The sequence below is a fragment of the Myxocyprinus asiaticus genome, chromosome 8, assembly GCF_019703515.2.
Source record: "Myxocyprinus asiaticus isolate MX2 ecotype Aquarium Trade chromosome 8, UBuf_Myxa_2, whole genome shotgun sequence".
NCBI lineage: Eukaryota > Metazoa > Chordata > Actinopteri > Cypriniformes > Catostomidae > Myxocyprinus > Myxocyprinus asiaticus.
In genome coordinates this window covers 40463197-40478907 of record NC_059351.1, presented here as the reverse complement: position 1 = coordinate 40478907, position 15711 = coordinate 40463197, and the positions used below count along the sequence as shown (strand labels likewise).

The 15711-nt window shown below is 36.3% G+C and overlaps 1 protein-coding gene across 1 annotated transcript in view; it reads right to left on the bottom strand.

The window, feature by feature from the left end:
* The window catches only part of LOC127444562 (sarcoplasmic/endoplasmic reticulum calcium ATPase 2-like), a 39920-nt gene extending 25507 nt beyond the window's left edge, over positions 1 to 14413 (bottom strand). The window contains exons 1-7 of the mRNA XM_051703999.1: positions 13896 to 14413; positions 11731 to 11850; positions 11513 to 11530; positions 11070 to 11152; positions 9363 to 9467; positions 7773 to 7911; positions 4108 to 4274 (exon numbers count right to left, since the gene is read on the bottom strand). Of these exons, the coding sequence (XP_051559959.1) occupies positions 4108 to 4274; positions 7773 to 7911; positions 9363 to 9467; positions 11070 to 11152; positions 11513 to 11530; positions 11731 to 11848 (630 nt within the window). The 5' untranslated portion in view covers positions 11849 to 11850; positions 13896 to 14413. The remainder of the gene's footprint in view (positions 1 to 4107; positions 4275 to 7772; positions 7912 to 9362; positions 9468 to 11069; positions 11153 to 11512; positions 11531 to 11730; positions 11851 to 13895) is intronic.
* Positions 14414 to 15711: the final 1298 nt, after the last annotated feature.

Genomic DNA, 15711 nt, shown 5'->3' with positions numbered 1-15711 from the left:
CAGTTACATCATATATCAGTTTCTGTGAGGATATGTGCATTCCTACTAGGATTTATTTAACATACAACAACAACAAACCGTGGTTTACAACAGAACCCAGGCAGCTTTGTCGGCCAAAGAGGATGCTTATAGAGGTGGGGATAAAGTCATGTACAATAAGGCCAGGAACACACTGAATAAGGAAATCAGTGTGGCTAAAAGAAGATACTCTGAGAAGCTGAAAAACAAGTTTTCAGCTAATGACCCTGAATCAGTGTGGAATGGCATGAAGAAACTTATGAATTACAGGACTCCTGCCACCAACACTGTAGGGGACCAACATCTGGCTGACGACTTGAATGTGTTCTACTGTAGATTTGAAAGGCCCAATTTCACACCCCACACCCGCTCTGACCTTCACTCCCCCCCCCCCCCGCTACTCAACCTGCACTTAAGATCTGTGAAGAAGAGGTGTGCCATTCTTCTGAAAACAAAAGTCAAGTTGCTCATTTTCTATCAGATCTAGAGTTACTGTGGATAGAGTTTTAATTGTTGGGGACTTCAACATTCACATAGATAATGAAAATGACACATTGGAATTAGCATTTATCAATAATCTCAACTCTCCTGGAGTCAGACAAAATGTGACCAGACCAACTCATCACCATAATCATAAGCTAGATTTAATTATGTCATATGGAGTTGATGTTGATACTACAGAATCATATACTGCTGCAGAGCGATGACATCTCAGATCATTAACTCATCTCTTGTATCCTGTGATTATCTAATGTTATCTAATGTTACTCAATCTACACCACGCTATCATTCTGGTAGAACTATTGTTTCGACCACTAAAGATAATTTTTTTGAAGCTATCTCCCAGATTTATCTCATATACTCAGTAAGCCAAAAAGTGTACAAGAACTAGTTGTAATATCTAGTCTTCTCTAGCACTATTGATAATCTAGCACTTTAATTTTCTTTGATTAAAGAAAAAAGTCCTGCACCATGGTACAATGATCACACTCATTCTCTCAAGAGGGCAGCTCAGGAAAATGGAGCGTAAGTGGAAGAATACAAAATTAGAGGTACAGTATTTCACAGTGCATGGAAGGATACTGTCTGCAGCTACAGACAGGCACTAAAAGCTGCCAGGTCAGCATATTTCAGCAAACTCATAGAAAATAACCACAACAATCCTAGGTATTTATTCAGTAATGTGGCTAAATTGGTTAGGAATAAAGCCTTGACTGAACCAGATATTCTATTGCAGCACAATAGTAATGACTTCATGAATTTCTTCACTGATAAAACTAAAATCATCAGAAATAAAATTGGAATTATGCAATCATCTGTCACATAATTGTCTCATAATTTTCCTCACAAGCAATTTCAATCCTTTGCTATCATTCGTCATGAAGAGCTAACAAAACTTATTGAAACATCAAAAGCCACAACATGTTTGTTAGATCCAACACTAACTAAGCTCTTAAAAGAGGTACTCCCTGTAATTTCAGGACCTCTACTTAATATTATTAATCCTCGCTATCCTTAGGACATGTCCCAAGAAACTTTATGGCAGTTATCAAACCGCTTATTAAGAAGCCACAGCTTGATCCTGGAGAATTGGCTAATTATAGACCAATTTCAAATCTCCCATTTATGTTGGAAATACTAGAAAAGGTAGTGTCCTCCCAACTATGTTCATTTCTACAGAGAAATAGTATATATGAACAATTTCAGACAGGATTTAGGCCCCATTACAGTACAGAGACGGCACTTACCTGTTACAAATGACTTGCTCTTATCATCTTATTGTGGCTGCATTTCTCTTCTAGTGCTTTTAGATCTTAGTGCTGCCATCGACACCATAGATCATGACATTCTCTTAAATAGGCTTGAGAATTATGTTAGCATTTGTGGACTTGCATTAACATGGTTTAGGTCCTATTTAGCAGACCACTACCACTTTGTCTGTGTAAACCAAACAAAAGTTGAATATGGAGTGCCACAGGGATCAGTTTTAGGGCCTCTGCTCTTCTCTTTATATATGTTTTCCATGAGCAATATTATCAGGAATCATGAAATAAGTTTCCACTATTATGCATATGATACCCAATTTTATATTTCTTCGAAACCTGATGAAATTTCACAATTCTCCAAATTAGCAGAGTGTATCAATGAAATCAAAGATTGGATGGCCAGAAATTTCCTTCTACTCAATTCCGACAAAACAAAGGTACTAATTATTGGACCAAAAACCTCTAAAACTAACCCACTAAAATATAATTTGACTCTCGATAGATGTACTGTTACATCATCTTCTACAGCGAAGAACTTAGGTGTTATATTTGATACCAATCTGTCCTTTGAAAATCAAATTTCCAATGTTTGTAAAACAGCATTCTTCCACCTCAGAAATATTGCTAAGTTACGACACATGCTCTCTGTTGCTGATGCCAAAAAAACGAATTCATGCATTCATGACCTCAAGCCTAGATTATTTTAATGCATTACTGGGAGGATGTCCAGCAAGTTCAATAAATAAACTTCAATTGGTTCAAAATGCAGCAGCCAAAGTGCTAATTAGAACCAAGAAATATGATAATATTAGCTCTATTTTACATCATTACATTGGCTACCTGTTCAATTTCGTATTCAATTTAAAATGTTGTTAACTACGTACAAAGCTTTGAATGGTTTAGCTCCGCAGTACCTGTAGTGAGTAGTGACCTATCACACTATATCCCATCACATTCATTACGATCACAAAATTATGGCCTGTTAATAGTTCCTAGAATATCAAAATCCACAAAAGGAGGTGGATTCTTTTCCTATTTGGCTCCTAAACTATGGAATAGTCTCCCTAACACTGTTCGGGATGCAGACACACTCTCTCAGTTTAAGTCTAGACTAAAGACTCATCTATTTAGCCAGGCATACACCTAATTTATCCATCAACTCACAATTAGGCTGCTTTAGTTAGGTCTGCCAGAACCAGAAACATTTAGCATGATCTATTAGTATTATTTTATGGCATCTACACTATTATTATTTGTTTTCCTGTCTCAACCTCGGGATTCATATGCCGGTGCCAGCCAGATATCACTTCAGTCTATTACGATGGACTTCAGAGGATGAACTGATGCCAACTCCAACCATAAGACATGGGATACTTCATATGCCACTGCATGAACCTTGGATTTACGATAGACCTCACTGAAATGACCTGTCTGCTGAACTACATGACCTCACTAATCTCTGCCTGCATCACCTTGATCTAATGGTGGACTACACTCTTAAAATGGAATACATAGACAGTAAATTAATTGCCAACAAAAGCCTTCATCAGCCAACTAACAAAGGACAATGCATCTATGTGAACTTCTGCAGTTAATCCAGGATGAACTTCAAAGACATTAGTCATTAATTTTACAGTTCACACAAACTCTGTTTAAACACTGACCCTTAACACTTACTTATTTTACTCATTTTAAACCATGACTTTCACTGCACATAAATAACTAATACTGGCATTATATTCATGCTGTTTAGCCAGAGGGGAACTGGCCCCCACAGTGAGCCTGGTTTCACCCAAGGTTATTTTTCTCCATTAACCAACATCTTATGGAGTTTTGTGTTCCTTGCCACAGTCGCCTTCGGCTATCAAATTTTTATTTAATTATATATTTTTATACACAATTTACAATCATATTTAATCAAACTACAGAATAATGACTCAGACTTCTGTCTACTGCTGTCCTTAAATGGCCAGACATCCATTAGACTTTCTCAGCAGAGTCTTTGAGGCTGGTACTCTCTGGTCATTATCCATCTAAGAGCTCAAAGCTTGTGTGATGTGATGACTCAGTCCACATGTGGGAGCAAACAATACGAGTGATGTTTTATTCAGCACATGGGCCACGCATAATCCAGTACCATACACCCAAGGTTATCAACCAGGGTTTTTGGACCCATGAGGGTCCAGGCACTCACTGTACAGGGCCCTTGGACTGATATACTGTATAAAGCACATATTCTCTGAAAACAAACAAAAAAGCCACACACATTTTTAACTAGAACCAAAAGAACTTGACAAACACGCACAGTCCAGCAAAGTCTTACAGAAAAGAGCATGTTTTTCTTGTCCTGGTTGACAGCGCGGGGGTCAGGCACTGGGTCTGTGTGTTTCAGGACGGATACAGACTCCCCCGTCAGGATGGACTGGTCTACTCTGAGAGTAGTAGAGCGTATGGAGGTCAGTCTGATGTCTGCTGGGACTTTGTCACCAACTGGATAAAAGAAGAGAGTGAAAAATAAAAAAAGGAGAAAAAGAGGGCAAGACTTTGTGTCATTTTTTTCAGACATTGCAAAAAGGAAAACCTAAGCCAGTAATGCAAACAAACACATGCATTTTTTATTTAGATATCTCCAATATATAAACATCTTACAAATTTTGTATGAAAGATGGCTTAGAATATGAATTCAAAAACATAATTAGCACTCATTTGGAAAATCTTGCAACAGACCTTAATCTAAGATTATCATTTATCTCTTTACACTAGGGCTGTAGATTTAATATGCAAATTTAGTGAATTATATTTAAAAAAATGTGTTTATTTTTTACATTTACGCAATTAATCATGTCCCCAGACCGTTATATAGAATATTCCTACCATCTGAGAAATTCATGCTTGAAGTACCACCTGTTTTCAGCAGCGGGCAGTAAGCGGAACCTTTTACATGTACACCAATACTCAGATACCTCCCAAAAATCAGCTTATTTTAAAAATCCAGCAAAGCAAGAAAACCGCATTTACATGAGATTTAAAATAATTTATTTATTCTCTGCTTTTGACGTCAAACCTTGACGTAGCACGTGTGTACATTGGATAAGCTGATAAGAACGGCAGTAAAGGTGTTTACGTGCAAGGTGAAATTGAGGTAATGGGTAAAAATCTATTAGTGTCGATCGGTTTATTCTTAAGCCATTTATGAACTTACAGCAATAAAGGAACGCTATTAAATTAGTATACCTGACTACGCACATTGTCGGCTTAATCCGTGTAAGAATGTGCATGTAAACCCGCTCAGCATATTGTATATCACTTTTTTTATTGTCTTTTCAATGCTTTACTCGTTTGCCACAATAATATAATGCATTTTAATTGTCTGAATTATTATATGTATAATATATATTTATAATTACTTAAATATAATTTTTTATGTATTGAATTATTGTTATTTAGGGGCCCTTCTCTGCAATTATTTATATATGCGATGAATTAGATTTATTATTCAGCATGCAATTAATTCAAATAAATTTTTTTTTTAATCTATTTACAGCCCAACTTTATACTTAATTCAATATGTTTTATTAGGCTACATCAAAAATCTATTGAAATATTTATCTATGATTTACTGAATGGGTTCAGAGACTATTTAGCAGAGACAGGCCACTTCTATTAAAATGAATGGGAGAAACTGGAACGTTCAACCAAGAAGCTCTAGCGCCCAACAGTCAACGGATGTAGAAAAGAAGTCCCGCCTTGCAGGTAAAAGAGCCAATCACCTTTTAGAAACATGACATCACCTGTCAGTCAGCTCTAAAAATGCACATGCGCACTGGCTATACAAGCCAGAAAAATGTTGGTTTTTTAGCGTAATATAAGGTAAAGAATCACAATTTATGATACCAGTATTGTCAGATTTTATTGCTGATTTGAAATATGTTTTTTGATCGTAATCTTGACCAACTGTTTTTGAGATTTTGGTCTTTCTCCATTCAAGTAGATAGGAGCTGCACTGGCATGACTGAAAATAGATTCCTGACAGCATTCCAAAGATGGCCGACAGTGGACTGACTTGCTAGAAAGACTTTGATGGGTTCTATTGTGTGAATTACATTAAAAAAACTAAAACTACTAAGGCCCACTATTGCATTTCTCCAACATTCAGAAAAAATGTCTCATATTTATGCAAGTTTAAATTTTGGGGGGATTTTGCTATATTTCTGTCACTAAATATGAAAATTAAAAATATTTTAGGTCAAATATTTGGGAATGGTAAGATTGCAAAATCTGATCCAAACACTTGGTGTCCAGCAATGGTATCCAGTGACCATGCTGTGTGACTTTGGCATAAAGGAGATTTAAATACTTTCCTGTCAAAATTGTTACTGATACATTAGCCTGAGTTGCTGTTGTATGTATTTTGTAGTATTAACAAAAAAGAAAAGGTATTATTTAATTGCTTTAAATATTGAATATTGAAATTAAATATTGACATTTTGCTACAGTGAGTCTCTGATTGTTCAACTAAGATACTGCCTCATATTTTAAAATCTATCTTTAGAAACCAATGTCAGTCAAGATGCAGAACAAAGACACAAAAAAGTAAGTCACATTTATTTTTATTTATTAGCTTCAGGATTCTTAGAATAAAACTTAGAGTGGTGGGCCAAGAGAATTTAGAGACTGGGCCTTAAACCCTTCTGTCAAATCTGATACTAAAGATCATGAAAAACTTCCGAAACTGCGTCGGACGAATATACATACAATATACTGTATTTATTTAAATGGATAAGGAGATTTACATTGAAGTAACTTAATCAAAATTACAAATGTGACCGAAAGGAGAGGCAAATTAGGTTGATTGCCAATTAGCAGTAAGTGTCAGCTATAAATGAGGTCAGACAATTAGGACTTTGATATGAGTTTTCAAAGCAATATGAGTTAAAAACAGAGTTGCAAAGACACCAAATAATAGATGCCCCAATTGCAGGTGCATCAGTTTCAAAGACTTCAAGACAATTTTTATTGTCCAGGGAAAAACGGACTCCAAAGATGGCAACATATGCCATTAGGGATGCACCAATATTGAAATTCTGTCCAGTACTGATAAGATGATAATTATGTTATGGCCACTAACCAATAAATGGCTAATATTATACAGTAAATCTTTGCTACGTTGTCCTGAAAAGTAAATTAAAACACACAAAAAATGAAAATGTCTGAAATATATGGTCACAATACTGTATATCATGCATCCCTAGCCAAAATTTTGAAAAACTTAATTGCGGAGAAGAACAGTGGCAGCAATTCAAAGCTCACCAACAACGAGTTGGATACTTCTTCTCAGAGATGCACACATTATAATCAAAACATCTGTGACCCAGTCTACAAACTTAAACTTCATAAACCTGGAATTGTGCATTCGTTTTTTCAATGCACAAAGAATACCAGGTGTGACTAGCATTAAACCCAGAGCCCAACACAATGGACAAAGTAATTCAGTCTGATGTGTCATTTTTTACTCAGTTTGGAGAAAAGCCACAGGATGCCCTCAATCCACACAGTCAGTTGCCAATTTTTAAATACAGTGGGGTGGGGGATCTGTGATGGTTTGGGCAGCAATCTCATGGGAGTCACTAGATCAGAGGTTTGCTCTGTCATACAAAATTTTTTGGGAAGCTTTAAACTGTGCCAAAAATTCTGTTAGACAATATTTTGCTGAACTGTGGGAACAGCTGGCTACTTTCTTGAGAAAATATTTTTACTGCATCTGTAGTCTCTGAGATTCAGATCTCAGCACTAGGCAGACCATTTGGATTGACATTTACAAACAATCAGGACATGGCAACCTCCTAACATTTTAAGTGGACCTATCCTTTTTCTTTACATTAAAAAAATCCATCAGTAAATATATACATGAAGAATCTACATAATGTCATAGAGCAATGTCCAAAAGTCTATTATTAAATGCATTTTATTATGGCACATTCTGATTACCTGCCACCTCCACAATGTCTCCAGGCACAATGTCTCTGGCTCTAACCCTCTGCACACTCTTCCTGTCCTGTCTGTACACCTTCCCCATCTCAGGCTCATATTCTTTTAGTGCTTCAATGGCATTTTCTGCATTACGCTCCTAAAAACAAACAGACAAATGCACACAGTGAGCATTGAGGTTTTTTCTTTGGTGAAAAGTCCATTTAAACAAATGCTTGTTTTCATTGGCAGTGGTTTTGCATGTTGGTTTTAAACAGCAAGTTAAAAACTGTCTTAAATTGTAATAATTTTAAGGATAATACTTTCCTCCAAACTTATATCTCAATCTCATCATATTTTTGTAATAGCTCTAATAGTTCTGTAATAACAATATTCAATTAGGCTACACAAGCAGCCGTTAAGACAAGGGCATCTTTCTTTCTGTGTAATAACGGTGGAAATGTTCAGTTGCGTTTTGTAACCTTTTGATTTGAAGGTACTGGTATATACAGTATATGGCTATTTTTTCAGCCTATTCACAATACACAATATATATCTCAATAATTATGTATTTTTAATACATAATTCTAATTAAAATTGCTCTGGAATGGCTCAACAGTACATTTTTTTAATCAAAAGAACCATCATTTCATCCAAACAGCCATTGTAGCCAAGTAATTTCAATATTTTAAAGGCACTGAATAAAAATCTATTTAAAAATAATGAAGGCATGTTTCTCACAGTTTTTGCACTAAATGAATGGGATTTAAATATGTTCATTAATGTGCACTTTTATATTTATGTTTTATATACAATGATACATAGTAGCTTAATAAAAAACATTATTCACCTTCATATATTTTTACTTTTGGAACCCAATACCAAATTATTACTGTGGGACCCAGTCAGGTTCATTATTATAATATAATACTGAATTATCATTATTATTTTGAGGATTAATGTATAAAAATAAAATATTTCTGTCCTATTTACTTCACCTGGAGCTTTTATTTTGACACTAAAAGTGCAGTGTGTAGTTTACAATGTTCTGCATCTGGTAAATCGCTGTCATCTCCTCCTTTTCTGTTGTACTGTGCCACATTTGTAGATTTGTATAATAACTTGTATGCTTAAATCTTTCACAATGCATGTGACCTGCTCTAAAAGCGCTAAAAACACGAGTCCTTGAGCCCCGTGCATGCACAGTACAGGGCATTACCCGTTTATTCTGACGCCTACACAGACCACGTTTAACCAAAGCCTTTTGCAGTTCACTAATAACATATTACAATTTCACAGTTGTAATGTTATTTTGATTAATTGTGCAGCCCTGAAGGATCATGAAATGAATCAACTGATGCACTCTTTATAAAGCTTAATGGCCAAATAAAAGTACATTATAATCATTGTGATATTCAAATTATTGCTTACATTTATATCGTCACCAAAATCAATGCTATTGTATCGTGAATATTCGATATATCGCCCAGCCCTAGTATACCTAAGTAGAAATAGAATTTCTCAAATAAATCCACCCTGTGACAACTAGCCCTGGTTGGTTTAACTAATTTCAGCACATTTAACACATATATAACAATTTACAGACTATACCTGCCACACCCCTACAATGGCATTCGCAATGAGAATAAGAAGGATAACAAATGGCTCTACGAAGGCTGTGATGGTTCCTTCACCTTCCTCAAACCAGGCCAGAGTCTGAAAACAAGAGAGATTTGAGATGTTAGAATGAGATACAAAACTGGTCAGTGCAAGCGTTTGTCAGAGCTGTGGAAACAGCATAATGTAGCTTAACCTGTTTTCAATTTCCTTACAATGCTTTTTTTTATGATTGTGCAGGAATGAGTTTTGAATGATATTATTGCATTTTGTAGTACTATTTGTGTTTGAATGGAGATTTGAGATGAGCTTCTATGATTGTTCTATGTGGCTAGAGTTTTGTGGCATGTGTGTTTGGAATATGTGAATGTGAAAAGGTTGTGTTATTGTTTTGTGACGTGACAGCACTCCTTTGGATTACTGTTTGACAGTAAACACTGTCTTTGATTTATACCAAAGTCCCTTTAAGGCAAGACAGTTCACTTGGCAGTCATCTTGGTAATTCCCACAGGCAGATATTTTCTATGTAGGTAATACAGTAGGCATATAAGCACGGCTCCTTATTACTTGAATGGGGAAAGACACACTAAATAAATTCTGTTACATATACGGTAAAATACTGGCTGCTGTGGTTGCCGGAAATTAACAGTAAAAAAATACGGTGACCATGTTTCAACTTTAAAGGATGTAATTTTGATGCCTGTATAATTTCCGGTTCACTGCCATTTATGTTATTAAATTATATAAACTTGATATCCTAACCTTCTGGAACTACAAAAATCTGCTTTTCATTTAAAAATGTATTGTTAACCACCGTAGTAACTACAAAAGGCCCCTTGATGACTTAAAGTACATCAAGAGTGGCCCTTCCAGGAGCAATAATTAATAAACATGAAGAAACAGTACACAGTGTCACTCAACCAAAAACAAAACACCAGAGTAACACAAGTGACACTAAAATAATGCAATAAACATTAACCAAGCTACATAAAATATAACACAGAACACCCCAATGTGCATAACTGATATTAAAATAAGAAGAAAAAGAAATATTCCCATAAAATGTGATGAAATGTAATGGGTTATGCAGGGACTTCTGGGAACAGCCCAGTTATTGTTTTTCACCTTAAATTCAACAATATTTTACCGTAAAAAGTACATGTATTCTATTGTTAAACATGATACACATTTTTAGCGTTAATTATATGATAAAATGTGTACAATACTTTACTGTAGAATTACATGTATTGTCATATATCGTTAAATTCTTGTTAAATTGTTCTTGTTTGTCTTTTTAAAAACTGTTAAATAATTTTTTACAGTAAATGTTAAGGTAACTACCGGTTAACCAAATAAAAAAATATTTCTGTCTAATTTTTACATTCTTTTACCATTAAAATGACAGACATTTGTTTACAGTGCAGAAATCTCCAAAAGATTACATTTCAGCTATGGATTTCAAATCAGCAAACAATTCTGGCAACAATGGAATCATAAACAGTCCACAAATGTGCATTCTGGAATAAATAAACAGGCAATGCCTTTATCAAAAAGGTGATTGGCTCTTTTAACTGAAGGTGGGACACATCCATTGCTTTAGCTGCCATGTTAAGGATTACTAATCCTCCCATTCATTTTTTTTTTTTTTTTTTTTACAAATGGCCAACTCTTTCCCCTTATACTGTCTCTGTTTATACTTACAAAGGAAATACAGGCCGCGAGAAGAAGTATCCGAACGAGCAGATCCTCGAACTGTTCCAGAACAAGTTCCCATAGTGACTTCCCTATAAATACATACCGCACACAAACACAGAGAATAAAGTTTAAAGAGAGGCACACGGTCACAATGGGAGTTTCAACAAGGTTTCAAAATCACTTTCCATGAAGTGCCAAATAACCCACAAAAAACCTTTGAAACACTCGCAAAATACAGTCTCTAACATTTAAACAAGATTCGTTCAGCAGCAAAGCGACTGAAAACCTCTACAAACCTCCTCAAGGGAATCCAATAATAGCGCTAATTAGCGACAGAACTAGCATCTTCCATGCAACCAAGGTAAGCTCAGTGAGACTTTTGACACAGAGAATATGATGAAAGCTCTGCTAATAATTACACAGTACATACACCCAGAGGAATGGCTCACCTTCTTCTGCAGGTAACTCTGTGGCACACATTGGAGCAAAATAAAAAAAGATGGGCAGAAGGAAAAGGTATTAGGTTAAATTAAATCTCATCATGTCATATTTATTGTTCATTTTGCATAAACCACTCGTATGACAAGTAATAAATGCTGTACTGTGTCTGCCTGTTGGCATAAGTGAGGCATGCTAGGATGTGCATTTGCAGAGTAATATACATTACCATTGGTGCCCCATCTTTCCCTACTCTTCCTTAACTGCTCGGAGCTCAGTCCCGTTGTCTCGTTGACACCGACATATCCCAGCACCTCCTCAACCGTCTTAGTATGGGCATTGTCCATCCCTAAAAGAGAGGAAGACACTTTTACATTTCCAAATGGGTGAACAATCTTAATGTTCCAGGTTCAGTACAAGCTAGTTCAAAGCAAGCTCGACAGCATTTGTGACATGATGTTGATTACCACAGAAAATAATTTTGACTTGTCCTTTGTTTATTGGAAAAGAAAAAGTAAAAAAAGTGATTACAGTCAGGCACTTACAATGGAAGTGAAGGTGTCAAGTCTATAAATGTTAAAATACACACTTTTTCAAAGCTATCGCCACTACATATAAAATATTATACATGTTACCATGATTTTAGTGTAATAAAATTAGGGATTTACCGGTGTTATGTCATCATGACAACAAAGTTCTAATATTGGATATAACTTTACACAGATAAGGTTAGTAAGTGATTGTATCACGCTAAAATCATGTTAACACATATAATGTGTACATATTGTGGCTATATTTTGAAACAGTGAGAATTTTAATGTTTACAGGATGGACCCATTCACTTCCATTGAAAGTGACAACTGTAACCATGAATTTTGCTTTTCTTTTTTTAATAAACAAGGGTCATGTCAAAATAATTCTTTAGCATTAGCCTACGCCACAAATGCTGTTGACTAAGCTTAGCTTATACTTACCCCAAAAACATTCCTTTAATAACAGGGTGGTTACTGAGATTAACTGTGCAGTATTGAGCGCAACAGTCAGGTTCCGGAAGTAAAAATCCCATATTTTTTTCCATAGACAAATTGATTTTTACAGATAACTTGGAAACTTGGTTGTTTATCAATTGTATATCTTTCTGTTGAAGCCACCAGTCCATGTTATTTCAACTTCATTGTTAGGAAATCATGTTTAATAGTGGAGATCTTGGTGAACAACTACACTACCCATGGTCAGCAGAGATAGATCCACCAATCAGAGAACTGCGGCCAAAAAAGCCCATCAAACAAGCCCGGAACTGACCGCCCAACTCCCATGAAGCACTGTGAATGACGCAAAGGAGTCGGTCTCCCTTTACCCTCAAACTACTTATATATATATATATATAATATATAATATATATATTGGAATAATTAGCAATAAATGTAAACTATATTGTTTCTACTGTAAACTTATAATCAACAGCCTTAAATCAATTGTTTTATAGATTTCCATCGTTGTATATTCGACGATTACGTCATTCGCAATGCTTCATGGGATTGTAGTTTGTGGCCCCATGAAAAGATGTTACGTCCACCATCTTGTACAGTACATTTGTCTTTTTGTACGATTTTCAAATACTTTTTGTTGCTTCAAAACAAAGTTTGTAATGTTGTGATTCACCTCGGAGCTGGTTGGTTTGGCTCATGGCTTAGAACTCCTTTAAGAAGGATTTTATGAAAGGTCAATGGGTGAAATGAATGGGAAAAATACTTCTGGAACCCAGGCGTCTGAAAAAGTGGGCGGGCACTGTGGCGCTTTATTCAACTGGTCATGTGATTCTAACATGACAGCCCCCATAAGGGGACCCTCTCCATGTAGAATAAAACAGATTTTATAAGGTTAATTAATTTATTGAGGAGTAAAGCATACAGTAAATGTACAAAATGGAATGTTACTAAGATAAATAAACATGTATTTGTATCCATAGTTTCCTGCCTAAATAACACCTGATGCGCACCCATTTTAGTAATCCTACTCTGGTGAGTTTCTGAATAAAATCGTCCCACATAATCGTTAACCCTTGTGAGAAATTAAAACATATTTTAGTAAAGCAGATTTCTTTCAACTGCATTACGAGACGCGTTTAATTTCATTTCATCCGCGACTAAATGTTTTCATTAATTTTTGCGGCGTCGCACATTTGACAGTGCAAATTTAAACAACAGAAACACTTTTAAGCTGTAAATTGTTTATCTTGGTGTCAAGTTTGGCTATCAGCTGATTGTGCAAATCCGCACAAACACCGCTGATCAGATCCCATCTATCGTGCAGACACAGTGATCGATATTTCCATCTCTGTCTTACTGTTCTGTAATATCAGACACAGCATGATGCTGACAACACCTTACTCACCAGTGTAACTGTAGCTCAGTCCTCGGCAAACCAATAACCTCCTTTATACTAAATCTTAATCTAATGCGACAAGAGAGAATATCCCAATTATAACCCAATGCGGTGTGTTGTATAGCAGATCGATCTTCTGTTCAGATCCAACAGGGCAGACTGATATCACTGCAGCGCTGCTCAAGGCAAATTAAGGTTTTCTGCTATGCGATTTCCTTCTGATTTCAGCATGATCCGGAATATTATATAGAAAGAATCCACTGCAAGATGAATCTAGAACTTCTTCTGTGAATTTTCGACGCTATCAAGTCTTGCTGAATGTGTACTTTGCCGGTAGTATTTTAAACTGCGAAGTCGATGGCGTACGCATTAATCCTCCGCGTTCTACATAACCGTCGCTTTTAATACTAGGTCACTGAGCGACATTATTACCGTAGGCGCTTCAGACGCAGGGATCGATGGGCAGCGCTGCAGCCAATGAGAAATAAGAGCATCACCCCGACGGATGGACTGGACTAATCATTTGATTCCTGTCGTGATAATAACGCCTACTCACTCTTGCTGCAGGAGGGCGGGGCTTCCACTCGAACTGTAGCGTTCAGTTTAGCCAGTGACCGTTGCGTGCGACTGCATATGCCGAATCTTTTGACAGTTATATAAACCAATCAAGCCACGGTAATTTCAAGTGACGCGATAAAGAGCCAATAAGAAACGAGTCTGGCTAAGGAGGCGGGACATTGTGCTTCCGGTCAGTAATACAGCCCATCCTCGGCAACCATCTGTCCCTCAAGTGAGGTGTGTTGTAGTTAGCTAATGGGGCGCTTGTTCAGGGACACTGGGGTATTAGTGTATGAGGTCAAAATGACAAACCTACCGTCGCAATCTTATTGCACTCTTGCAGCAAATGTGTTCAAACACAAATAATCCTCATCGTCTTGAAAGTTAGCAGTGATATTTCAGTCAAGGGCGACTGTGTGGAAAGGGATCTGACCTATTTCAATTGTTACCATAATTATCTGCCCTAATATCTGTTGCTAATTAATATCATTCTCTCTTGAGAAGCTGCTGTAATTCCTTCATACACTGTAAAAAGTTGCAACTGTTACCTTAAAGGGATAGTTCACCCAAAAATGAAAATTCTCTCATAATTTACTCACCCTTATGCCATCCCAGATGTGAATGACTTTCTTTCTTCAGCAGAACACAAACAAAGATTTTTAGAAGTATATATCAGCTTCTCACAATGCAAGTGAATGGGTAACAAAATTTTGAAGCTCCAAAAAGGATACAAAGGCAGCATAAATGTAATCCATAAGCCTCTAGTGGTTAAATTCATGTCTTCTGAAGTAATATGATAGGTGTGGGTGAGAAACAGATCAATATTTAAGTCCTTTTTTCTATAAATTCTTCTCCCTGCCCAGAAGGTGGCGATTTGCATTCTTCTTGCATATCGCCACCTACTGGGCAGGAAGAAACAAAACAAAAAAGAAAGTGAGAGTGGAGATTTATAGTAAAAAATAAGTACTTTTTCACCCACATCATATCGCTTCTGAAGACATGAATTTAACCACTGGAGTCATATAGATTACGTTTTTATGGCTGCACGGTTAATCGAAATAAAATCAAAATCACAATGCGTCCTTGTGCGATTATTAAACTGCAAAGGGCTGCGATTTAATTTAAAAAAAATAGTCTGCTCGCTTCAAAGTTTATTTGTGCTGCTCTGTCCTGTCTTGTTTGCATTATGTGCATTATTACAGTGTTTTCAGAGCGGTTCTGCGGTCTACAACTCCATCTCGTGCTCAAAGTAACAGTTTGGTTTCGT